General features: G+C 49.4%; 6 protein-coding genes across 6 annotated transcripts; 3 read left to right on the top strand and 3 right to left on the bottom strand.

The window, feature by feature from the left end:
- Positions 1-2965: 2965 nt before the first annotated feature.
- Positions 2966-3427, bottom strand: LOC124374594 (histone H2B). Its single transcript, XM_046832782.1, has one exon. The coding sequence runs from the start codon at positions 3407-3409 to the stop codon at positions 3038-3040; it is 372 nt and encodes a 123-aa protein (XP_046688738.1). The 5' UTR covers positions 3410-3427; the 3' UTR covers positions 2966-3037.
- A 4871-nt stretch (positions 3428-8298) lies between these two features.
- On the top strand, positions 8299-8773 carry LOC124374596 (histone H2A). Its single transcript, XM_046832785.1, has one exon. The coding sequence runs from the start codon at positions 8330-8332 to the stop codon at positions 8702-8704; it is 375 nt and encodes a 124-aa protein (XP_046688741.1). The 5' UTR covers positions 8299-8329; the 3' UTR covers positions 8705-8773.
- Positions 8774-11548: 2775 nt separating this feature from the next.
- LOC124374597 (histone H2B) lies at positions 11549-12006 on the bottom strand. The gene has a single exon (XM_046832786.1). It carries the CDS (start codon positions 11990-11992, stop codon positions 11621-11623), a length of 372 nt encoding a protein of 123 aa, XP_046688742.1. The 5' UTR covers positions 11993-12006; the 3' UTR covers positions 11549-11620.
- Positions 12007-16911: 4905 nt separating this feature from the next.
- On the top strand, positions 16912-17375 carry LOC124374598 (histone H2A). Its single transcript, XM_046832787.1, has one exon. The coding sequence runs from the start codon at positions 16932-16934 to the stop codon at positions 17304-17306; it is 375 nt and encodes a 124-aa protein (XP_046688743.1). The 5' UTR covers positions 16912-16931; the 3' UTR covers positions 17307-17375.
- A 2782-nt stretch (positions 17376-20157) lies between these two features.
- LOC124374600 (histone H2B) lies at positions 20158-20641 on the bottom strand. The gene has a single exon (XM_046832788.1). It carries the CDS (start codon positions 20599-20601, stop codon positions 20230-20232), a length of 372 nt encoding a protein of 123 aa, XP_046688744.1. The 5' UTR covers positions 20602-20641; the 3' UTR covers positions 20158-20229.
- A 4882-nt stretch (positions 20642-25523) lies between these two features.
- Positions 25524-25898, top strand: LOC124374595 (histone H2A). The gene has a single exon (XM_046832784.1). It carries the CDS (start codon positions 25524-25526, stop codon positions 25896-25898), a length of 375 nt encoding a protein of 124 aa, XP_046688740.1.
- The last annotated feature ends 464 nt before the right edge of the window (positions 25899-26362 follow it).

A 26362-nucleotide genomic window follows, 5' to 3' on the forward strand; every position in this document is an offset into this window, starting at 1 on the left:
CCAGGATCATTCCCCGTCACCTTCAGCTGGCCATCAGGAATGACGAGGAGCTGAACAAGCTCCTGTCCGGTGTCACCATCGCCCAGGGAGGTGTACTGCCCAACATCCAGGCCGTGCTCCTGCCCAAGAAGACCGAGAAGAAGGCCTAAGTCGCCCGCCAACGCGCGACACAAAGCCGCCCGCCCGGCTCCCACAAACGGCCTTTTTAAAGGCCACCACAATATCACTCGTTTTCACAGTTTACGACTTTAATAATCCTATTTCTCACTCTTGTCGTATATTTCCGACATGTATCTAGTAATTACTATGCTAATTATTAGTAAAACTGTCATTATTACCATCACAAATTACATAAAAATTTAATAATGTACACGAATATATAACACTTTTTTGCCAATTGATGTTATCGAATAATAACAGTTTATTCAAATACTAAACAGTGTGCGTCAATTTATATCTATTTATAACTAATTACTGGTCTTCAAAATATATATATATTTATTTATATTAATAATTAACACATTTAACTGTACACTTTAGTTAGTTGTTTTCACTCTAATTAACCGTATAAAATATCACTTCTCTTTATTGTCTATCATACAATCTTAACTTAAATTCACCGTCTTTGTCGTTTTAAATTAGTTTTAAACACGAAATCTAAACCTTTTCTCTCTAATTTAGTCGTTTTACAGCATATTTCTGTGGCTAGAAAACCAATCACTTGTACATTGATTTATTACAGACTTTTTCTTATTTTGTTACAGTAATCGTTTACATTATCATCAATTTTATTTGCAAATATCATTTATATTTATATATTAATCCTACTTACTACAGCGAATTCACTGTGTTTACAAATTACAACTGTTTGCTATTGTTCTTTCGGTATTATTATAAAGAGCAGATTGATTTTCTATTCTTTTCCTGTATTACGAACTTCTGTCAAACCTCCGACCGCGCGATTTTCACTGGAACTATGTTAACAGTTCAGTTAACAGTGTAGTATTGTTTATATATTATAGCAAAACACAACAATGATTCAGTTTACAATAATTATTATTTTATATTCAAAGTGTGATATAAATTCCAAATGTCGCATAGAATAGTAAGTTGATAGATAAATTTTGTTAATTGCAAGCACTGTCAACCCCACATATTGCGATATTCACTGGAATATGTTAACAGTTTACATTTAGTTTGTAGTCATAGTGATTTGAAACAAATAAAAATCACTTATTCAGTTATAAATATACTTTATACGTGTATAGTTCAGTAATTTTAAAGGTCGTTTAGTAAATTTGAAAAATAGAAGAATCAGCGAATATTCGGTGATTGTAACGAAGTAAATATGTAAATTTGCTGTTATCCACGCTAATTAAATTTAACGTAATTAGTTGTAAACGGATAAAAACGTGGATTAAATATCAGTGATAAACGCGCGCCGCTTGATCTGGGCTTGGAGTTTGCAAGCTCGAGTAAATTTTTTTTCTAAAAGAGCAAGCAGCGCGAAGCGCTGCGCAGCGGGCAAGCATCGCGTGATCTGACCCATTCTGAAAATTTTGTTAAATTCAGAATAGTAGGCTATATTGTTTTAAACATGTTTCATTACTAATTTGTGTTTTTTTTCGTACGGAAATTAATAAACTCGTAAACTTAATCTAATAAACGTAATCTAACTTGTATAAATTAATATAGAGAATGCGGGGACATACTGGAAAATACCCATTTTAAACTTAAAATACACTGACTTGGATCACATTACAGTGGTATGAATCAAGCAATCGCAATCAGGTTCGCTAGACCGAGCAGATTTACACTTGTTAACAGACAACTCTCTGGCGCTACAGCTACAGGACTCGGATCTGCAGTATATCCACTCACCTGTCTGTTTTATATGTATTTTCTACGTTATTCCTTATTATTTTCAAATTTACAACCTGTCCAGGTATCGACAATTGTAAGTAAACCGTCGGTGACAACTCTATTTCACCGTAGTAACTAGAAACCGGGAGAATTATCAATGTTAACGGATACGTACACTCTGATTGGTCGAATAGTGACCGACCAATCAAGTCAAGCCACCTCCTACCTATATAAGCGTGTTAACAGTTCACTCTATATATTCTATCTCCACGCACATGCGCACTGTACACTAGATGACTTTATCACACGATTTCACCTGTTTAAATACCGTTTTTAAAACTAAAAAACGGTATTTAACGTGTATCTTGTTGTAATCTAAATCGACCTGTACTTAAAACTAGTGGTATTTCGATAAAATATAAATTTTCAAGTGTAACTTTCGGCTCTTATATTGAAGTGTATATAAAACATTACGAATACTATGAATAACGAACGATCAGATCAATTGGGCGATTACCGTATTTGTAAATTTAATGTTTAAAGTTTAAAGATTGTATTTAAACATAACTTAAATAGGTAATTTCAATATAAAACAAGTCGAGAGTTGCTTGTTTTAGCCAACATAATAACAGAATTCCAATGTTTACACAAGAAAAAGCGGTAAAATAAGCGAAAATTACAAGTTATGTTTAATCAGAGTTCAACGGTTCTTGGTTAATATTAGAAGTCATGTGTATAAAACATGACAGAAACTATGGTTTTCGATCGAATTGCAATTGACGTATTTTTTTTTTTTTTTTTTTTTTTTTTTTTTTTATTGTAAACTCAGTGTTTGTTTGAGAAAAAAAAAAAAAAAAAAAAAAATAAATAAATAAACAGAAAATTATACAATTTTACAGTGAAATCGGACTATGTTTAAAAAGAAAAAAGGAATTGAAAAAATAAAAAAAAAAAAATTCCTGGAATAAAATATTTATGACGAGCACAAAGTCATAAATTTGGTATTTTCGATAGAAAATATAGTCGAGAGCGACTTGAAACAACCAGGTTTACATCGGTTTTACAACAATAAGCGGTAAAATAAGCGAAAACGAAAGAGTTATTGGTGGCCTTTAGAAAGGCCGTTTGTGCGGAGCGGGCTCGCTCGTTGCGGGGCGCTGGCCTGCCGGCCGGCTTACTTGGAGCTGGTGTACTTGGTCACGGCCTTGGTACCCTCGCTCACGGCGTGCTTGGCCAACTCGCCGGGCAACAGGAGCCTGACGGCGGTCTGGATCTCCCGCGACGTGATGGTCGACCGCTTGTTGTAGTGGGCCAGGCGGGAAGCTTCGGCGGCTATGCGCTCGAATATGTCGTTCACGAAGCTGTTCATGATGGACATGGCCTTGCTGGAGACGCCGGTGTCGGGGTGGACCTGTTTCAGCACCTTGTAGATGTAGATGGCATAACTCTCCTTCCTCCTGCGCTTCTTCTTCTTGTCGCCCTTGGTGATGTTCTTCTGGGCCTTGCCGGCCTTCTTGACGGCTTTTCCGCTCGCTTTCGGTGGCATCCTGAGTCGCTGGTGTACGCCGGGAGTATAGGCCAAAATTCTAAAAAAGGCTCTAAGCTGGATATCTGGCGTCGCGCGAGCGCGACCAATAGGGTGGCAGCTCGAACGCGATTGGCCGCGCTCGCGCGACGCCCGGATTCGAGGTAACCCCGAATTTCAGGCCAAGGCTTCCACATTCTGCTCCGAGACGTGGACGAGTGAACACTTCTACTAGAGCGACATCGACCACGGCTGAAGATGGATGGAAGAGGGATCTGCCTCGGCGGTCTCAGATGGCGGAGCCGGTTTACCGGAACCGCTGGCGACACTACTGGGGTCCCGCGCGGCTTGCCAAGCGGGCCCCGGCGCTGTCTGCCCAAAAGGCCTTTTACAAGGCCAACCACACCGCTGGACGTCCCAGCAACACCAATCCACCCGGGACGGGAGATCAGGGCCCGGGTGAAGTCCGGTATTTACCGGAGTCCTGTCTTGCGATGTGCCAGGTGAGCCCGCCCCGGTCAGCCGACCGGGCCGCGGGATCCCAGCACCGCACTGCTGCTCAGGCCAGCACACATATTCCACCCGGGACTTGTCAGGGCCCGGGTGAAGTCCGGACTACCCCGGAAAGCTGCCAGGGTGCAGCGACTAAGTGCCAGGGGAACCTGCGCCGGTCTGAGGCCCAAAAAGGCCTTTCTAAAGGCCACTCTACAACACCGGGGATCTCAACCCCAGTGGCCCAGACCATGGTGTCAGCTACCCCTGGGGCCAATTCCGGCTCATCAGGCCGTCCTGCCGCGGGTCTGCGGAAGCGGCAAGCGGCCCCAGCTCCGTCTCTTCCGCCGAAGAATCGACGGACGGACACCGCTGCCGGAGAAGACATGGAGGTTGAGCGGGGCCCCCGCATTCCTCCCATCATCATGGACGTCCCCAAAGGATGGGCCAGCCACGCTGTTACCATCAAACAGCTGGTTGGGGGCGACCTGGAAGCAGTCTGCACCGCACGGACTCTGCGGCTGAAGACTAGCACCGTGGCCCACTTCCGACAACTCCAGAGGTATCTGCAAGAGCAAAACCTAAAATTTCATACTTTTGCTATGACCACTGAGCGCCTCCTCAAGGTGGTCATCAAGGGGCTACCATCCACCCTGTCGCCTGAGGAAGTAACGGTAGCCTTGCATGGAGAAAACCTCGGAATCGTGGAGGCCAAACTCCTGAAAACAAGCCGAGGAAAACCAACCAGCCTGTGGCTCATTACACTCCGCGGAGGAGACGGACTCCGGCCTCCAACTGACGTATACAGTGTCAGATCACTCTTTTACTGTAGACTGGAGGTCCGGAAATACACGAGGCCTAGTGGACCCGTCCAATGCCACCGCTGCCAAGGATTTGGACACGGCTCGAGTCACTGCCATCGAGAACTTCGGTGTGTCCGCTGTGGTGATGGCCACCCTTCAAGCCTCTGCCTGAAAGAATCCACGACCCCGGCGAGATGCTGCAACTGTGGAGAGGCTCATGCGGCAAACTACAGGGGTTGCTCAAGCTTTAAGAGTGAGAGACAGCTCTCCTATGCTGCCGTGGCAAAGAAGACTCGGAGGCCAGAACCTTCCAGGGCCGAGCCTCCAAAACCTCGGGAAGCTCCTGACCCTGCCCCAGCTGCCCCTGTTGACGACACCACAGAGCCCTCCACTGACAGCCGAGAAGACGAGGACTTCGAGGTGGTTCGACGTCGCCGACACCGACCTGCTCGGAAGCCGGAAAATCGGAGAGCTCGGCCTGCCGCGAAAACCTCCATCTCTAAGCCGCGAGAAGAGAGCCCGAGGATTGAAGCTGTACCAGCCCCTGTGAGACCTGAGAGGAGATCAGCCCTACCCAGGCCTACGCCGAGACCTCGCTTGGAACTGCCAAAGATGGCTGCTAGTGCAGAACCACAGGCCCAGCCGCCCACACAAAGCAACATGCCGACCTCTCAGCCTGCTGCCCGTATTCCTGAGGAACTCAAGGCAGGAATATCGCAGTTCCTCTCCCAGCTGACCAGCATGGTGGCGATGATGTCTCGCCTCATGGATATGTTGTCCGCCACCATGCATGGGTAAGCTGAGAGTTGTCAGCTGGAATGCCAACGGGCTTGCTGACAAGAGGCTGGAATTCAGCCAGCTCCTCCAGGACATGGACGTGGACATCGCTCTCCTCCAGGAGACCCACTTCAGGCAGACGGACTCCTTCACCATCCCAAATTTCCAGGTGTATCGCACTGATAGACAGCTGCAGGACATCCGACCCAGCGGAGGCACGGCGGTCTTAGTCCACCGGAGGGTGACTCATCGCCTACTGGCTGCAGTTATTACCCCGGGGACTGAAATCACCCGGGTTGCCGTCAGCTACAATGGGACGGAGCTAGAGATAGCTTCCGTCTACAACCCGCCAAATAGGTTGCTCCAACCGCACTGCCTCGACTGCCTGCTGCGACCCGGCTTTCCTGCACTCATCGCCGGGGACCTCAATGCGAAACACCTGGACTGGGGATGCCGGAAGACAAACTCCACCGGCAGGGACCTCAAGCGTCTCCTGGAAACCCGCCACCACGTCCATGTACTGGCCCCTGAGGAGCCTACACACTACCACCACCAAGGACACCCGCCGGACATCCTTGACATTGGTCTAGCTGGGTCACTGGATGGAAATATCGAGGTGTTTGCTGTGTCTGACCTCTCGTCAGACCACGTGCCAGTTGTCTTTGACCTACCGGACGACGGAGCGCCAGCCTACCCTCCGATGCGCCCCACCAAGGTCAACTGGCACAAATATGCAAACCACCTCGCCGACAGACCTCGGCCCCCACCAACCCCGGCCGAATCGCCAGACCAGCTAGACCAACAGGTTCTGGACCTGACCAACACCCTCCAGGAGGCTGTAGAAATTTCCTCGTCCCCTCTCTCACAGAAGAATCTCACTCCACCTCTTCCCGAGAACCTGAGAGAGGAGATACGCCTACGTCGTAGACTGCGAAGGGAGTACCAGCTGACACGGTGTCCCCACGCTAAGCAAGTCTTCAACCGCCAAGCCAGGAGATGCTCACGTCTCTTGGCGGAACACAGAGCAGCTGCGTGGGACAACTTCGTGGAACACCAAGCTGACGATGGTGTCGGCGGCATCTGGAAGGTCTCCAAAGCCCTCCGAGGGGACAAGAAGGTAAACCGCCCTCTCCACGGCCAACGTGGTATCGTTTACTCCCCCAGAGACAGAGCTGAGGCCTTCGCCGACACCATGGAGGACCAATTCTCCCCACACGCTGACATCTACGACGAGGTCGCCTGCGAAAGAATCGAAGACTTCCTGGAGGACTACGAACCTGAAGAGGATGACCCGCTGCCCTTGGTGACTACACAAGAAGTACACGACAACATCCGTCGCCTCCGCCCAAAGAAGGCTCCTGGCCCAGACTCCCTGGGAACGCCAGCTTTGAAGAACTTGCCGGCTTGGGTGATCGTCACCATCACATGCATCATGAATTCCTGCATACGCCTGGCCCACTTCCCGACCACCTGGAAGGATGCCAAGGTAGTCATGATTCCCAAGCCCGGCAAGGACCCCCTTTTCCCGGAGAACCACAGGCCCATCTCCCTGCTGCCTGTACTCTCCAAGATCTTCGAGAGGATCATGCTGGCTAGGTTCCCTGAGGAGTTTTTCACGTCTATTAGGACTGAACAGTTCGGTTTCCGAAGTGGACACTCGACCACCCTCCAACTCCGCAGAGTTCTAAACTACATCTCAGGAGCGGTGGAGAGGAAACACCATTCAACTTCGGTCCTGATAGACGTGAGCAAGGCCTTCGACAAGGTGTGGCACGACGGCCTACTGTACAAACTCACAGAGTCCCCGCTGCCTGGCAGGATGTTCCGGCTAATCCGCAACTACCTTCACCACCGGACCTTCTCCGTCTGCGTTGCCCGATCCACCTCCACGACTCGACCAGTCTCCTCCGGTGTACCACAGGGGTCAGTGCTCGGCCCGATCCTGTACCTGTGGTACACAAACGACATCCCCGTAGCTCCAAGAGTGCAGCTGTCGCTGTACGCCGATGATGCACTCTTCACGGCCACATCTGCAAACCTGAGGATGGCCAGAGTCTACATGCAGCGGCAGCTGGATCTACTGGAGCCCTGGTGTGAAAAATGGCGGATCAAGGTCAACGTAGACAAGTGTGAAGCGATCAACTTCACAAGGTCAAGGAGGCAAGCGGACGGCCGACAACTGACTCTCAACGGGGACAACATTCCTTGGAAGACGACAGTCAAGTACCTGGGGGTACTCCTGGACAGCAAACTGACCTTCACTCCCCACGTCACGAGGATCTGTGGACTGGCAAGGAAGGGCTTTGCTAGCATCGGCCCACTGCTCCGCTCCACGAAGCTGCCAGCCAGGACGAAGGTCCTGCTCTACACGGCTCTGACCAGACCAGTGATAACCTACGCGGCTCCAGCATGGTATCACCTCACCTGCAAGTCCGCCCGGAGAAAACTACTCGCAGTCCAGAGTAGGTGCCTCCGGCGGGCCACTGGGTCGCCCTGGTTTGTAAGAAACACCGTGATCAGAGCATCGGCCAACGTCCCTACGATCAGAAGCTTCGTGGAAGGACTTACTTCGACTCTTCAAGAAGCAGCAGAATCCTCGCCGTGGGAACACATCCGTCATCTACGTGACCAGGAGGTCCCCCAACTCCGTCTTCCAATGGACGACTAGACAACAACACTACACTACACATTACACTACAACACTGACAGGTAGCGAAAGCTACTAGGGCTTTGACCCTTGTTGACACAAGGCAAAAGCCAAACCGGCAGAGGCCTTGAGAGAAGTGGGGGATCCAGCCCCCACAGTCACAGCGACTTGTACTTGTACCAAGGCTTCCATCTGTATCCCCGCAACCGAGTACAGCGCAACATGTCAGGACGAGGCAAAGGCGGTAAAGTGAAGGGAAAGGCAAAGTCCCGCTCGTCCAGGGCCGGTCTACAGTTCCCGGTCGGCAGGATCCACCGTCTGCTCCGCAAGGGCAACTACGCCGAGCGAGTGGGTGCCGGAGCTCCGGTCTACCTGGCCGCCGTCATGGAGTATCTCGCCGCCGAGGTTCTCGAGTTGGCCGGTAACGCGGCCCGTGACAACAAGAAGACCAGGATCATTCCCCGTCACCTTCAGCTGGCCATCAGGAATGACGAGGAGCTGAACAAGCTCCTGTCCGGTGTCACCATCGCCCAGGGAGGTGTACTGCCCAACATCCAGGCCGTGCTCCTGCCCAAGAAGACCGAGAAGAAGGCCTAAGTCGCCCGCCAACGCGCGACACAAAGCCGCCCGCCCGGCTCCCACAAACGGCCTTTTTAAAGGCCACCACAATATCACTCGTTTTCACAGTTTACGACTTTAATAATCCTATTTCTCACTCTTGTCGTATATTTCCGACATGTATCTAGTAATTACTATGCTAATTATTAGTAAAACTGTCATTATTACCATCACAAATTACATAAAAATTTAATAATGTACACGAATATATAACACTTTTTTGCCAATTGATGTTATCGAATAATAACAGTTTATTCAAATACTAAACAGTGTGCGTCAATTTATATCTATTTATAACTAATTACTGGTCTTCAAAATATATATATATATATATATATATATATTTATTTATATTAATAATTAACACATTTAACTGTACACTTTAGTTAGTTGTTTTCACTCTAATTAACCGTATAAAATATCACTTCTCTTTATTGTCTATCATACAATCTTAACTTAAATTCACCGTCTTTGTCGTTTTAAATTAGTTTTAAACACGAAATCTAAACCTTTTCTCTCTAATTTAGTCGTTTTACAGCATATTTCTGTGGCTAGAAAACCAATCACTTGTACATTGATTTATTACAGACTTTTTCTTATTTTGTTACAGTAATCGTTTACATTATCATCAATTTTATTTGCAAATATCATTTATATTTATATATTAATCCTACTTACTACAGCGAATTCACTGTGTTTACAAATTACAACTGTTTGCTATTGTTCTTTCGGTATTATTATAAAGAGCAGATTGATTTTCTATTCTTTTCCTGTATTACGAACTTCTGTCAACCTCCGACCGCGCGATTTTCACTGGAACTATGTTAACAGTGTAGTATTGTTTATATATTATAGCAAAACACAACAATGATTCAGTTTACAATAATTATTATTTTATATTCAAAGTGTGATATAAATTCCAAATGTCGCATAGAATAGTAAGTTGATAGATAAATTTTGTTAATTGCAAGCACTGTCAACCCCACATATTGCGATATTCACTGGAATATGTTAACAGTTTACATTTAGTTTGTAGTCATAGTGATTTGAAACAAATAAAAATCACTTATTCAGTTATAAATATACTTTATACGTGTATAGTTCAGTAATTTTAAAGGTCGTTTAGTAAATTTGAAAAATAGAAGAATCAGCGAATATTCGGTGATTGTAACGAAGTAAATATGTAAATTTGCTGTTATCCACGCTAATTAAATTTAACGTAATTAGTTGTAAACGGATAAAAAAAAAAAAAAAAAAAAAAAAAGTGGATTAAATATCAGTGATAAACGCGCGCCGCTTGATCTGGGCTTGGAGTTTGCAAGCTCGAGTAAATTTTTTTTCTAAAAGAGCAAGCAGCGCGAAGCGCTGCGCAGCGGGCAAGCATCGCGTGATCTGACCCATTCTGAAAATTTTGTTAAATTCAGAATAGTAGGCTATATTGTTTTAAACATGTTTCATTACTAATTTGTGTTTTTTTTTTTCGTACGGAAATTAATAAACTCGTAAACTTAATCTAATAAACGTAATCTAACTTGTATAAATTAAAATAGAGAATGCGGGGACATACTGGAAAATACCCATTTTAAACTTAAAATACACTGACTTGGATCACATTACAGTGGTATGAATCAAGCAATCGCAATCAGGTTCGCTAGACCGAGCAGATTTACACTTGTTACAAGACAACTCTCTGGCGCTACAGCTACAGGACTCGGATCTGCAGTATATCCACTAACCTCACATAAATTTCTGTTTTATATGTATTTTCTACGTTATTCCTTATTATTTTCAAATTTACAACCTGTCCAGGTATCGACAATTGTAAGTAAACCGTCGGTGACAACTCAATTTCACCGTAGTAACTAGAAACCGGGAGAATTATCAATGTTAACGGATACGTACACTCTGATTGGTCGAATAGTGACCGACCAATCAAGTCAAGCCACCTCCTACCTATATAAGCGTGTTAACAGTTCACTCTATATATTCTATCTCCACGCACATGCGCACTGTACACTAGATGACTTTATCACACGATTTCACCTGTTAAATACCGTTTTAAAACTAAAAAACGGTATTTAACGTGTATCTTGTTGTAATCTAAATCGACCTGTACTTAAAACTAGTGGTATTTCGATAAAATATAAATTTTCAAGTGTAACTTTCGGCTCTTATATTGAAGTGTATATAAAACATTACGAATACTATGAATAACGAACGATCAGATCAATTGGGCGATTACCGTATTTGTAAATTTAATGTTTGTTTAAAGATTGTATTTAAACATAACTTAAATAGGTAATTTCAATATAAAACAAGTCGAGAGTTGCTTGTTTTAGCCAACATAATAACAGAATTCCAATGTTTACACAAGAAAAAGCGGTAAAATAAGCGAAAATTACAAGTTATGTTTAATCAGAGTTCAACGGTTCTTGGTTAATATTAGAAGTCATGTGTATAAAACATGACAGAAACTATGGTTTTCGATCGAATTGCAATTGACGTATTTTTTTTTTTTTTTTTTTTTTTTTTTTTTTTTTATTGTAAACTCAGTGTATGTTTGAAAAAAAAAAAAAAAAAAAAAAAATAAATAAATAAACAGAAAATTATACAATTTTACAGTGAAATCGGACTATGTTTAAAAAAGAAAAAAGGAATTGAAAAAATAAAAAAAAAATTCCTGGAATAAAATATTTATGACGAGCACAAAGTCATAAATTTGGTATTTTCGATAGAAAATATAGTCGAGAGCGACTTGAAACAACCAGGTTTACATCGGTTTTACAACAATAAGCGGTAAAATAAGCGAAAACGAAAGAGTTATTGGTGGCCTTTAGAAAGGCCGTTTGTGCGGAGCGGGCTCGCTCGTTGCGGGGCGCTGGCCTGCCGGCCGGCTTACTTGGAGCTGGTGTACTTGGTCACGGCCTTGGTACCCTCGCTCACGGCGTGCTTGGCCAACTCGCCGGGCAACAGGAGCCTGACGGCGGTCTGGATCTCCCGCGACGTGATGGTCGACCGCTTGTTGTAGTGGGCCAGGCGGGAAGCTTCGGCGGCTATGCGCTCGAATATGTCGTTCACGAAGCTGTTCATGATGGACATGGCCTTGCTGGAGACGCCGGTGTCGGGGTGGACCTGTTTCAGCACCTTGTAGATGTAGATGGCATAACTCTCCTTCCTCCTGCGCTTCTTCTTCTTGTCGCCCTTGGTGATGTTCTTCTGGGCCTTGCCGGCCTTCTTGACGGCTTTTCCGCTCGCTTTCGGTGGCATCCTGAGTCGCTGGTTTGTACGCCGGAGTATAGGCCAAAAGGTCAGGTCAGGTCGCTGTGACTGTGGGGGGGTGGATCCCCCACTTCTCTCAAGGCCTCTGCCGGTTAGGCTTTTACCTTGTGTCGCAAGGGTCGAAGCCCTAGTAGCCTTCGCTACCTGTCAGTGGGGTGAATGTCGTGTTGTAGTCGTAGTCGTTCTATGTCGTCAGTCGTCCATTGGAAGACGCAGTTGGGGGACCTCCTGGGCTCGAAGCTCACGGATGTGATCCCACGGAGAGGAATCTGCTGCTTCTTCGAGGCTCGATGTCAGGCCTTCCACGAAGCTCCTGATGGTGGGAACGTTGGACGAAGCCCTGACCACGGTGTTCCTCACGAACCAGGGCGACCCAGTGGCCCGCCGGAGACAAACGCTCTGGACAGCGAGCAGCTGCCTCCGAGCGGTCTTGCAGGTGAGGTTGTACCATGCTGGGGCCGCATAAGTGAGCACTGGTCGTATCAGAGCCGTGTAGAGTAGGACTTTCGTCCTGGTCGGTAGCTTCGTGGAGTTGAGCAGTGGGCCGATGCTGCCGATGCCCTTCCTTGCTTGACCGCAGATCCTCTTTACGTGGGGAGTGAAGGTCAGCTTGGAGTCCAGGAGTACCCCCAGGTACTTCACTGTCGTCTTCCATGGTATGTCGCCACCGTTGAGTGTCAGGTGACGGCCGTCCGCTTGTCTCCTTGTCCTCGTGAAGTTTATGGCTTCACATTTGTCAACGTTGACCTTAATCCTCCACTTGGTCAACCAGGGCTCCAGTAGGTGCAGCTGCCGCTGGATGTAGAATCCAGCCATCCTCAGGTTGGCAGACGTGGCCGTGAGGAGCGCATCGTCCGCGTACAGGGACAGCTGCACTCTCGGAGCGACCGGAAAGTCGTTAGTGTACCACAGGTACAGAATCGGGCCGAGGACCGATCCCTGTGGCACACCAGATGTCACTGGGCGGGTCGTGGAGTTGGATCGGGCAACGCTGACGGAGAAGGTCCGGAGGTGGAGATAGCTGCGGAGCAGCCTGAAGATCCTGCCAGGCAACGGTGACGATGTCAACTTGAAGAGCAGTCCCTCGTGCCACACCTTGTCGAAGGCTTTGCTCACGTCTATCAGGACCGAAGTGGAGTGGTGCTTCCTCCCTACAGCTCCAGTGATGTTGTTCAGGACTCTGCGGAGCTGAAGGGTGGTGGAATGGCCGGTGCGGAAGCCGAATTGTTCTGTCCTGATAGACGCGAAGAACTCCTCAGGAAATCTCGCTAGGACGATCTTCTCCAGGATTTTGGAGAGCACAGGCAGGAGGGAGATCGGCCTGTGGTTCTCCGGGAAGAGAGGGTCCTTGCCGGGCTTGGGTATCACGATCACCTTGGCATCCTTCCAGATGGTCGGGAAGTGAGCCAGGCGAAGGCATGAGTTGAAGATGCAGGTGATCGTGACGATCACCCAAGCCGGCAGGTTCTTCAACGCTGGAGTTCCCAAGGAGTCCGGGCCAGGGGCCTTCTTCGGGCGAAGGCGGCGAATGTGGTCCTGCACTTCAAGTGTAGTCACAGTGGGCAGTGGGTCGTCTTCGTCGGGTTGGTATCCCTCCAAGAAGTCTTCGATGGTCTCACAGGTGTCCTCGTCGTAGACATCCGCGTGTGGGGAGAATTGGTCTTCCATGGTGTCGGCGAAGGCCTCCGCTCGATCTCCAGGGGAGTAGACAATGCCACGCTGGCCATGGAGTGGCCGGTTGGTCTTCTTCTCCCCTCGGAGGGCCCTGGAGATTTTCCAGATGCCGCCGACACCACCGTCAGCTTGATGTTCCACGAAGTCATCCCACGCAGCCGCTCTGTGTTCCGCCAGGAGACGAGAGCACTTCCTGGCCTGGCGGTTGAAGGTCTGCTTGGCGTGGGGACAACGGGACTGCTGATACTCCCTTCGCAGTCTGCGTCGAAGACGTATCTCCTCTCTCAGCTCCTCAGGCAGAGGTGGAGTGAAGTCGGTCCGGGAGAGAGAGGGGATGACGAGGCCGTCATAGCTTCCTGGAGGGTGGTGGTCAAGTCGAGTACCTGTCGGTCTAGCTGGTCCGGTGACTCGGCAGGAGTTGGTGGTGGCCGATGTCGGTCGGCGAGGTGGTTTGCATAGTGGTGCCAGTTGATCTTGTTGGGACGAGTAGGAGGATAGGATGGAGCTCCGTCGTCCGGGAAGTCAAAAACAACTGGCACGTGGTCTGATGAGAGATCAGACACTGCAAACACCTCGATGTGTCCGTCCAGCGAGCCAGCTAGACCGATATCCAGTATGTCCGGGAGGTGTCGCCCATTGTAGTTGTAGTGGGTGGGCTCCTCGGGTGTCAGTAGTCGGATGTGGAGTCGGTTTTCCAGGAGACGGTGGAGATCTCTGCCGGTGGGATTGGTGTTCCGGCATCCCCAGTCCAGGTGTTTGGCGTTCAGGTCCCCGGCAACAAGTGCAGGGGAGCCAGGTCGCAGCAGGGCATCGAGGCAGCGTGGCTGGATGATCCGCTGAGGCGGATTATACACGGAGGCGATCTCCAGTTCAGTTCCACTGTACTGGACGGCAACCCGAGTGATCTCGATTCCTGGGGCAGGGACTGCTGCCAGGAGTCGGTGAGTCACTCGTCGATGTACTAGGATCGCCGAGCCTCCGCTGGGTCGGATGTTCTGGAGCTGCCTGTCGGTGCGGTACACCTGGTAGTTGGGGATGCTGAAGCGGTCTGTCGTCCTGAAGTGGGTCTCCTGGAGAAGAGCGACGTCCACATCCATTTCCGTCAGTAGTTGGCTGAGTTCCAGCCGCTTATCTGCCAGCCCGTCGGCGTTCCAGCTAACAACTCTCAGCTTACCCATGCATGGTGGCGGACAACATGTCCATGAGGCGTGACATCATCGCCACCATGCTGGTCAGCTGGGAGAGAAACTGTGATATCCCTGCCTTGAGTTCCTCGGGAATACGGGCAGCAGGCTGAGAGGTCGGCATGTTGTTTTGTGTGGGCGGCTGGGGCTGAGGTTCTGCGCTAGCAGCCATCTTTGGCAGTTCCAAGCGAGGTTTCGGAGTGGGCCTGGGTAGGGCTGGTCTCCTCTCAGGTCTCACAGGGGCTGGTACGGCTTCTTTCCTCGGGCTCTCTGATCGTGTAAGGTCTCGCGGCTCGGAGATGGAGGTTTTCGCGGCAGGACGAGCTCTCCGATTTTCCGGCTTCCGAGCAGGTCGGTGTCGGCGACGTCGAACCACCTCGAAGTCCTCGTCTTCTCGGCTGTCAGTGGAGGGCTCTGCGATGTCGTCAGCAGGGGCAGCAGGGGCAGTGTCAGGAGCTTCCCGGTGCTTTGGAGGCTCGGCCCTGGAAGGTTCAGGCCTCCGAGTCCTCTTTGCAGCGGCAGCATAGGAGAGCTGTCTCTCACTCTTAAAGCTTGAGCAACCCCTGTAGTTTGCCGCATGAGCCTCTCCACAGTTGCAGCATCTCGCCGGGGTCGTGGATTCTTTCGGGCAGAGGCTTGAAGGGTGGCCATCACCACAGCGGACACACCGAAGTTCCCGATGGCAGTGACTCGAGCCGTGTCCAAATCCTTGGCAGCGGTGGCACTGCACTGGTCCACTAGGCCTGGAGTATTTCCGGACCTCCAGTCTACAGAAAAACAGAGCCCTCACATTGTAAACATCAGTTGGAGGCCGGAGCCCATCGCCTCCACGGAGGGTGATGAGCCACAGGCTGGTCGGTTGACCACGCCTTGACTTTAGGATCTTCGCCTCCATAATGCCATAGCCTTCTCCTTGGAAGGCTTCGAAGACCTCTTCCGGCGATAGGGTGGTTGGGAGGCCTTTGACCACAACCTTAAGCAGGCGTTCGGTGGTCATGGCAAAAGTGTGGAACTTCAGCCCCTGTTCCTGTAAATATCTCTGCAGTTGCCGAAAGTGGGCCACGGTGCTCGTCTTCAGCCGTAGCGTCCGAGCGGTGCAGACAGCCTCCAGGTCGCCCCCAACCAGCTGTTTGATGGTAACAGCATGGCTGGCCCATCCTTTGGGGACGTCCAGGATGATGGGAGGAATCCGGGGGCCTCGCTCAACCTCCATGTCTTCGCTGGCAGCTGTGTCCGTCCGTCGGCTCTTCGGCGGGAGAGTGGGAGCTGGAGCCGCTTGCCGCTTCCGCAGACCCGTGGCGGGACGGCCTGATGAGCCGGAGTTGGCCCCAGGGGTAGCTGGCTCAATGGCCTGGGCCACCGGGGTGGAAATCCCCGAAGTTGTAGGGTGGCCTTTAGAAAGGCCTTTTTGGGCCTCAGACCGGCGCAGGTTCCCCTGGCCCTTAGTCGCTGCACCCTGGCAGCTTTCCGGGGTAGTCCGGACTTCACCCGGGCCCTGACAAGTCCCGGGTGGAATATGTGTGCTGGCCTGAGCAGCAGTGCGGTGCTGGGATCCCGCGGCCCGGTCGGCTGACCGGGGCGGGCTCACCTGGCACATCGCAAGACAGGACTCCGGTAAATACCGGACTTCACCCGGGCCCTGATCTCCCGTCCCGGGTGGATTGGTGTTGCTGGGACGTCCAGCGGTGTGTTGGCCTTGTAAAAGGCCTTTTGGGCAGACAGCGCCGGGGCCCGCTTGGCAAGCCGCGCGGGACCCCAGTAGTGTCGCCAGCGGCTCCGGTAAACCGGCTCCGCCATCTGAGACCGCCGAGGCAGATCCCTCTTCATCCATCTTCATCCGTGGTCGCTCTAGTAGAGTTGTTGACTCGTCCACGTCTCGGAGCAGAATGATGATAGGCCAAAATTCTAAAAAAGGCTCTAAGCTGGATATCTGGCGTCGCGCGAGCGCGACCAATAGGGTGGCAGCTCGAACGCGATTGGCCGCGCTCGCGCGACGCCCGGATTCGAGGTAACCCCGAATTTCAGGCCACGGCTTCCATCTGTATCCCCGCAACCGAGTACAGCGCAACATGTCAGGACGAGGCAAAGGCGGTAAAGTGAAGGGAAAGGCAAAGTCCCGCTCGTCCAGGGCCGGTCTTCAGTTCCCGGTCGGCAGGATCCACCGTCTGCTCCGCAAGGGCAACTACGCCGAGCGAGTGGGTGCCGGAGCTCCGGTCTACCTGGCCGCCGTCATGGAGTATCTCGCCGCCGAGGTTCTCGAGTTGGCCGGTAACGCGGCCCGTGACAACAAGAAGACCAGGATCATTCCCCGTCACCTTCAGCTGGCCATCAGGAATGACGAGGAGCTGAACAAGCTCCTGTCCGGTGTCACCATCGCCCAGGGAGGTGTACTGCCCAACATCCAGGCCGTGCTCCTGCCCAAGAAGACCGAGAAGAAGGCCTAAGTCGCCCGCCAACGCGCGACACAAAGCCGCCCGCCCGGCTCCCACAAACGGCCTTTTTAAAGGCCACCACAATATCACTCGTTTTCACAGTTTACGACTTTAATAATCCTATTTCTCACTCTTGTCGTATATTTCCGACATGTATCTAGTAATTACTATGCTAATTATTAGTAAAACTGTCATTATTACCATCACAAATTACATAAAAATTTAATAATGTACACGAATATATAACACTTTTTTGCCAATTGATGTTATCGAATAATAACAGTTTATTCAAATACTAAACAGTGTGCGTCAATTTATATCTATTTATAACTAATTACTGGTCTTCAAAATATATATATATATATATATATATATATATTTATTTATATTAATAATTAACACATTTTACTGTACACTTTAGTTAGTTGTTTTCACTCTAATTAACCGTATAAAATATCACTTCTCTTTATTGTCTATCATACAATCTTAACTTAAATTCACCGTCTTTGTCGTTTTAAATTAGTTTTAAACACGAAATCTAAACCTTTTCTCTCTAATTTAGTCGTTTTACAGCATATTTCTGTGGCTAGAAAACCAATCACTTGTACATTGATTTATTACAGACTTTTTCTTATTTTGTTACAGTAATCGTTTACATTATCATCAATTTTATTTGCAAATATCATTTATATTTATATATTAATCCTACTTACTACAGCGAATTCACTGTGTTTACAAATTACAACTGTTTGCTATTGTTCTTTCGGTATTATTATAAAGAGCAGATTGATTTTCTATTCTTTTCCTGTATTACGAACTTCTGTCAACCTCCGACCGCGCGATTTTCACTGGAACTATGTTAACAGTTCAGTTAACAGTGTAGTATTGTTTATATATTATAGCAAAACACAACAATGATTCAGTTTACAATAATTATTATTTTATATTCAAAGTGTGATATAAATTCCAAATGTCGCATAGAATAGTAAGTTGATAGATAAATTTTGTTAATTGCAAGCACTGTCAACCCCACATATTGCGATATTCACTGGAATATGTTAACAGTTTACATTTAGTTTGTAGTCATAGTGATTTGCAACAAATAAAAATCACTTATTCAGTTATAAATATACTTTATACGTGTATAGTTCAATAATTTTAAAGGTCGTTTAGTAAATTTGAAAAATAGAAGAATCAGCGAATATTCGGTGATTGTAACGAAGTAAATATGTAAATTTGCTGTTATCCACGCTAATTAAATTTAACGTAATTAGTTGTAAACGGATAAAAACGTGGATTAAATATCAGTGATAAACGCGCGCCGCTTGATCTGGGCTTGGAGTTTGCAAGCTCGAGTAAATTTTTTTTCTAAAAGAGCAAGCAGCGCGAAGCGCTGCGCAGCGGGCAAGCATCGCGTGATCTGACCCATTCTGAAAATTTTGTTAAATTCAGAATAGTAGGCTATATTGTTTTAAACATGTTTCATTACTAATTTGTGTTTTTTTCGTACGGAAATTAATAAACTCGTAAACTTAATCTAATAAACGTAATCTAACTTGTATAAATTAATATAGAGAATGCGGGGACATACTGGAAAATACCCATTTTAAACTTAAAATACACTGACTTGGATCACATTACAGTGGTATGAATCAAGCAATCGCAATCAGGTTCGCTAGACCGAGCAGATTTACACTTGTTAACAGACAACTCTCTGGCGCTACAGCTACAGGACTCGGATCTGCAGTATATCCACTAACCTCACATAAATTTCTGTTTTATATGTATTTTCTACGTTATTACTTATTATTTTCAAATTTACAACCTGTCCAGGTATCGACAATTGTAAGTAAACCGTCGGTGACAACTCAATTTCACCGTAGTAACTAGAAACCGGGAGAATTATCAATGTTAACGGATACGTACACTCTGATTGGTCGAATAGTGACCGACCAATCAAGTCAAGCCACCTCCTACCTATATAAGCGTGTTAACAGTTCACTCTATATATTCTATCTCCACGCACATGCGCACTGTACACTAGATGACTTTATCACACGATTTCACCTGTTAAATACCGTTTTAAAACTAAAAAACGGTATTTAACGTGTATCTTGTTGTAATCTAAATCGACCTGTACTTAAAACTAGTGGTATTTCGATAAAATATAAATTTTCAAGTGTAACTTTCGGCTCTTATATTGAATTGTATATAAAACATTACGAATACTATGAATAACGAACGATCAGATCAATTGGGCGATTACCGTATTTGTAAATTTAATGTTTGTTTAAAGATTGTATTTAAACATAACTTAAATAGGTAATTTCAATATAAAACAAGTCGAGAGTTGCTTGTTTTAGCCAACATAATAACAGAATTCCAATGTTTACACAAGAAAAAGCGGTAAAATAAGCGAAAATTACAAGTTATGTTTAATCAGAGTTCAACGGTTCTTGGTTAATATTAGAAGTCATGTGTATAAAACATGACAGAAACTATGGTTTTCGATCGAATGAGAAGTCATGTGTATAAAACATGACCGAAACTATGGTTTTCGATCGAATTGCAATTGACGTATTTTTTATTGTAAACTCAATGTTTGTTTGAAAAAAAAAAAAATAAATAAAAAAAAAAAAAATAAACAGAAAATTATACAATTTTACAGTGAAATCGGACTATGTTTAAAAAAAAAAAAGAAAAAAGGAATTGTAAAATTCCTGGAATAAAATATTTATGACAAGCACAAAGTCATAAATTTGGTATTTTCGATAGAAAATATAGTCGAGAGCGACTTGAAACAACCAGTTTTACATCGGTTTTACAACTATAAGCGGTAAAATAAGCGAAAACGAAAGAGTTATTGGTGGCCTTTAGAAAGGCCGTTTGTGCGGAGCGGGCTCGCTCGTTGCGGGGCGCTGGCCTGCCGGCCGGCTTACTTGGAGCTGGTGTACTTGGTCACGGCCTTGGTACCCTCGCTCACGGCGTGCTTGGCCAACTCGCCGGGCAACAGGAGCCTGACGGCGGTCTGGATCTCCCGCGACGTGATGGTCGACCGCTTGTTGTAGTGGGCCAGGCGGGAAGCTTCGGCGGCTATGCGCTCGAATATGTCGTTCACGAAGCTGTTCATGATGGACATGGCCTTGCTGGAGACGCCGGTGTCGGGGTGGACCTGTTTCAGCACCTTGTAGATGTAGATGGCATAACTCTCCTTCCTCCTGCGCTTCTTCTTCTTGTCGCCCTTGGTGATGTTCTTCTGGGCCTTGCCGGCCTTCTTGACGGCTTTTCCGCTCGCTTTCGGTGGCATCCTGAGTCGCTGGTTTGTACCGGGAGTATAGGCCAAAATTCTAAAAAAGGCTCTAAGCTGGATATCTGGCGTCGCGCGAGCGCGACCAATAGGGTGGCAGCTCGAACGCGATTGGCCGCGCTCGCGCGACGCCCGGATTCGAGGTAACCCCGAATTTCAGGCCAAGGCTTCCATTCTGCTCCGAGACGTGGACGAGTGAACATCTCTACTAGAGCGACATCGACCACGGCTGAAGATGGATGGAAGAGGGATCTGCCTCGGCGGTCCCAGTTGGCGGAGCCGGTTTACCGGAGCCGCTGGCGACACTACTGGGGTCCCGCGCGGCTTGCCAAGCGGGCCCCGGCGCTGTCTGCCCAAAAGGCCTTTTACAAGGCCAACCAACCGCTGGACGTCCCAGCAACACCATTCCACCCGGGACGGGAGAACAGGGCCCGGGTGAAGTCCGGTTATTACCGGAGACCTGTAACGCGATGTGCCAGGTGAGCCCGCCCCGGTCAGCCGACCGGGCCGCGGGATCCCAGCACCGCACTGCTGCTCAGGCCAGCAAACTTATTCCACCCGGGACTTGTCAGGGCCCGGGTGAAGTCCGGACTACCCCGGAAAGCTGCCAGGGTGCAGCGACTAAGTGCCAGGGGAACCTGCGCCGGTCTGAGGCCCAAAAAGGCCTTTCTAAAGGCCACTCTACAACACCGGGGATCTCAACCCCAGTGGCCCAGGCCTTGGTGCCAGCTACCCCTGGGGCCAATTCCGGCTCATCAGGCCGTTCTGCCGCGGGTCTGCGGAAGCGGCAAGCGGCCCCAGCCTCGACTCTTCCGCCTAAGAGCCGACGGACGGAGACCGCTGCCAGTGAAGATATGGAGGTTGAGCGAGGCCCCCGCATTCCCCCCATCATCTTGGACATCCCGAAAGGATGGGGTAGCCATGCAGTGACCCTGAAGCAGCTCCTAGGAGGAGATCTTGAAGCTGTGTGCACGGCCAGGACATTACGGCTCAAAACCACTACTGTGGCCCACTTCAGGTCCTTGCAGAGATATCTGCAGGAGCAGAAGATAAACTTCCACACCTTTGCTATGGCGACCGAGCGTCTCCTGAAGGTGGTGGTCAGAGGACTGCCCTCTACTCTGACTCCTGAGGAGGTCGTGGCCGAGTTCCAAGACATCGGCTATGGCATAGTGGAGGCCAAACTGTTAAAGACAAGGAGAGGCCAGCCGACCAGCCTGTGGCTGATCACACTGCGCAGTGGCGATGGCCTGAGACCGCCTACTGATATCTACAATCTCCAGAGTGTACTTTTTTGCAAGCTGGAGATTAAGAAGTACACCCGACCGGGAGGACCGATCCAGTGCCACCGATGCCAAGGCTACGGACACGGTTCCAGACACTGCCACCGGGACACGCGTTGCGTCAGATGCGGCGAGGGCCACCCTGCCAGCCTGTGCCCAAAGGAGTCAACTAGCCCGGCAAGATGCTGTAATTGTGGCGAGGCACACTCTGCCAACTACCGCGGGTGTGCCAGCTACAAAAACGAGAAACAGCTCTCGTATGCTGCCGCTGCAAAGAGGACTCGGAGGCCTGAACCTTCCAGGGCCGAGCCTCCAAAGCCTCGGGAAGCTCCTGACTCTGCCCCAGCTGCCCCTGTTGACGACATCACAGAGCCCTCCACTGACAGCCGAGAAGACGAGGACTTCGAGGTGGTTCGACGTCGCCGACACCGACCTGCTCGGAAGCCGGAAAATCGGAGAGCCCGGCCTGCCGCGAAAACCTCCATCTCTGAGCCGCGAGAAGAGAGCCCGAGGATTGAAGCTGTACCAGCCCCTGTGAGACCTGAGAGGAGATCAGCCCTACCCAGGCCTACGCCGAGACCTCGCTTGGAACTGCCAAAGATGGCTGCTAGTGCAGAACCACAGGCCCAGCCGCCCACACAAAGCAACATGCCGACCTCTCAGCCTGCTGCCCGTATTCCTGAGGAACTCAAGGCAGGAATATCGCAGTTCCTCTCCCAGCTGACCAGCATGGTGGCGATGATGTCTCGCCTCATGGATATGTTGTCCGCCACCATGCATGGGTAAGCTGAGAGTTGTCAGCTGGAATGCCAACGGGCTTGCTGACAAGAGGCTGGAATTTAGCCAGCTCCTCCAGGACATGGACGTGGACATCGCTCTCCTCCAGGAGACCCACTTCAGGCAGACGGACTCCTTCACCATCCCAAATTTCCAGGTGTATCGCACTGATAGACAGCTGCAGGACATCCGACCCAGCGGAGGCACGGCGGTCTTAGTCCACCGGAGGGTGACTCATCGCCTACTGGCTGCAGTTATTACCCCGGGGACTGAAATCACCCGGGTTGCCGTCAGCTACAATGGGACGGAGCTAGAGATAGCTTCCGTCTACAACCCGCCAAATAGGTTGCTCCAACCGCACTGCCTCGACTGCCTGCTGCGACCCGGCTTTCCTGCACTCATCGCCGGGGACCTCAATGCGAAACACCTGGACTGGGGATGCCGGAAGTCAAACTCCACCGGCAGGGACCTCAAGCGTCTCCTGGAAACCCGCCACCACGTCCATGTACTGGCCCCTGAGGAGCCTACACACTACCACCACCAAGGACACCCGCCGGACATCCTTGACATTGGTCTAGCTGGGTCACTGGATGGAAATATCGAGGTGTTTGCTGTGTCTGACCTCTCGTCAGACCACGTGCCAGTTGTCTTTGACCTACCGGACGACGGAGCGCCAGCCTACCCTCCGATGCGCCCCACCAAGGTCAACTGGCACAAATATGCAAACCACCTCGCCGACAGACCTCGGCCCCCACCAACCCCGGCCGAATCGCCAGACCAGCTAGACCAACAGGTTCTGGACCTGACCAACACCCTCCAGGAGGCTGTAGAAATTTCCTCGTCCCCTCTCTCACAGAAGAATCTCACTCCACCTCTTCCCGAGAACCTGAGAGAGGAGATACGCCTACGTCGTAGACTGCGAAGGGAGTACCAGCTGACACGGTGTCCCCACGCTAAGCAAGTCTTCAACCGCCAAGCCAGGAGATGCTCACGTCTCTTGGCGGAACACAGAGCAGCTGCGTGGGACAACTTCGTGGAACACCAAGCTGACGATGGTGTCGGCGGCATCTGGAAGGTCTCCAAAGCCCTCCGAGGGGACAAGAAGGTAAACCGCCCTCTCCACGGCCAACGTGGTATCGTTTACTCCCCCAGAGACAGAGCTGAGGCCTTCGCCGACACCATGGAGGACCAATTCTCCCCACACGCTGACATCTACGACGAGGTCGCCTGCGAAAGAATCGAAGACTTCCTGGAGGACTACGAACCTGAAGAGGATGACCCGCTGCCCTTGGTGACTACACAAGAAGTACACGACAACATCCGTCGCCTCCGCCCAAAGAAGGCTCCTGGCCCAGACTCCCTGGGAACGCCAGCTTTGAAGAACTTGCCGGCTTGGGTGATCGTCACCATCACATGCATCATGAATTCCTGCATACGCCTGGCCCACTTCCCGACCACCTGGAAGGATGCCAAGGTAGTCATGATTCCCAAGCCCGGCAAGGACCCCCTTTTCCCGGAGAACCACAGGCCCATCTCCCTGCTGCCTGTACTCTCCAAGATCTTCGAGAGGATCATGCTGGCTAGGTTCCCTGAGGAGTTTTTCACGTCTATTAGGACTGAACAGTTCGGTTTCCGAAGTGGACACTCGACCACCCTCCAACTCCGCAGAGTTCTAAACTACATCTCAGGAGCGGTGGAGAGGAAACACCATTCAACTTCGGTCCTGATAGACGTGAGCAAGGCCTTCGACAAGGTGTGGCACGACGGCCTACTGTACAAACTCACAGAGTCCCCGCTGCCTGGCAGGATGTTCCGGCTAATCCGCAACTACCTTCACCACCGGACCTTCTCCGTCTGCGTTGCCCGATCCACCTCCACGACTCGACCAGTCTCCTCCGGTGTACCACAGGGGTCAGTGCTCGGCCCGATCCTGTACCTGTGGTACACAAACGACATCCCCGTAGCTCCAAGAGTGCAGCTGTCGCTGTACGCCGATGATGCACTCTTCACGGCCACATCTGCAAACCTGAGGATGGCCAGAGTCTACATGCAGCGGCAGCTGGATCTACTGGAGCCCTGGTGTGAAAAATGGCGGATCAAGGTCAACGTAGACAAGTGTGAAGCGATCAACTTTACAAGGTCAAGGAGGCAAGCGGACGGCCGACAACTGACTCTCAACGGGGACAACATTCCTTGGAAGACGACGGTCAAGTACCTGGGGGTACTCCTGGACAGCAGACTGACCTTCACTCCCCACGTCACGAGGATCTGTGGACTGGCAAGGAAGGGCTTTGCTAGCATCGGCCCACTGCTCCGCTCCACGAAGCTGCCAGCCAGGACAAAGGTCCTGCTCTACACGGCTCTGACCAGACCGGTGATAACCTACGCGGCTCCAGCATGGTATCACCTCACCTGCAAGTCCGCCCGGAGAAAACTACTCGCAGTCCAGAGTAGGTGCCTCCGGCGGGCCACTGGGTCGCCCTGGTTTGTAAGAAACACCGTGATCAGAGCATCGGCCAACGTCCCTACGATCAGAAGCTTCGTGGAAGGACTTACTTCGACACTTCAAGAAGCAGCAGAATCCTCGCCGTGGGAACACATCCGTCATCTACGTGACCAGGAGGTCCCCCAACTCCGTCTTCCAATGGACGACTAGACAACAACACTACACTACACATTACACTACAACACTGACAGGTAGCGAAAGCTACTAGGGCTTTGACCCTTGTTGACACAAGGCAAAAGCCAAAACGGCAGAGGCCTTGAGAGAAGTGGGGGATCCAGCCCCCACAGTCACAGCGACTTGTACTTGTACTTGTACACGGCTTCTATCTGTATCCCCGCAACCGAGTACAGCGCAACATGTCAGGACGAGGCAAAGGCGGTAAAGTGAAGGGAAAGGCAAAGTCCCGCTCGTCCAGGGCCGGTCTTCAGTTCCCGGTCGGCAGGATCCACCGTCTGCTCCGCAAGGGCAACTACGCCGAGCGAGTGGGTGCCGGAGCTCCGGTCTACCTGGCCGCCGTCATGGAGTATCTCGCCGCCGAGGTTCTCGAGTTGGCCGGTAACGCGGCCCGTGACAACAAGAAGACCAGGATCATTCCCCGTCACCTTCAGCTGGCCATCAGGAATGACGAGGAGCTGAACAAGCTCCTGTCCGGTGTCACCATCGCCCAGGGAGGTGTACTGCCAAACATCCAGGCCGTGCTCCTGCCCAAGAAGACCGAGAAGAAGGCCTAAGTCGCCCGCCAGCGCGCGACACAAAGCCGCCCGCCCGGCTCCCACAAACGGCCTTTTTAAAGGCCACCACAATATCACTCGTTTTCACGTTTTACGACTTTAATATTCCTATTTCTCACTCTTGTCGTATATTTCCGACATGTATCTAGTAATTACTATGCTAATTAATAGTAAAACTGTCATTTTATATGTCATCACAAATTACATAAATTTAATAATGTACACGAATATATAACACTTTTTGCCAATTGATGTTATCGAATAATAACAGTTTATTCAAATACTAAACAGTGTGCGTCAATTTATATCTATTTATAACTAATTACTGGTCTTCAAAATATATATATATATATATATATATATTTATTTATATTAATAATTAACACATTTAACTGTACACTTTAGTTAGTTTGTTTTCACTCTAATTAACCGTATAAAATAAAATATCACTTCTCTTTATTGTC

The sequence above is a fragment of the Homalodisca vitripennis genome, unplaced genomic scaffold, assembly GCF_021130785.1.
Source record: "Homalodisca vitripennis isolate AUS2020 unplaced genomic scaffold, UT_GWSS_2.1 ScUCBcl_9155;HRSCAF=17552, whole genome shotgun sequence".
Classification (NCBI taxonomy): domain Eukaryota; kingdom Metazoa; phylum Arthropoda; class Insecta; order Hemiptera; family Cicadellidae; genus Homalodisca; species Homalodisca vitripennis.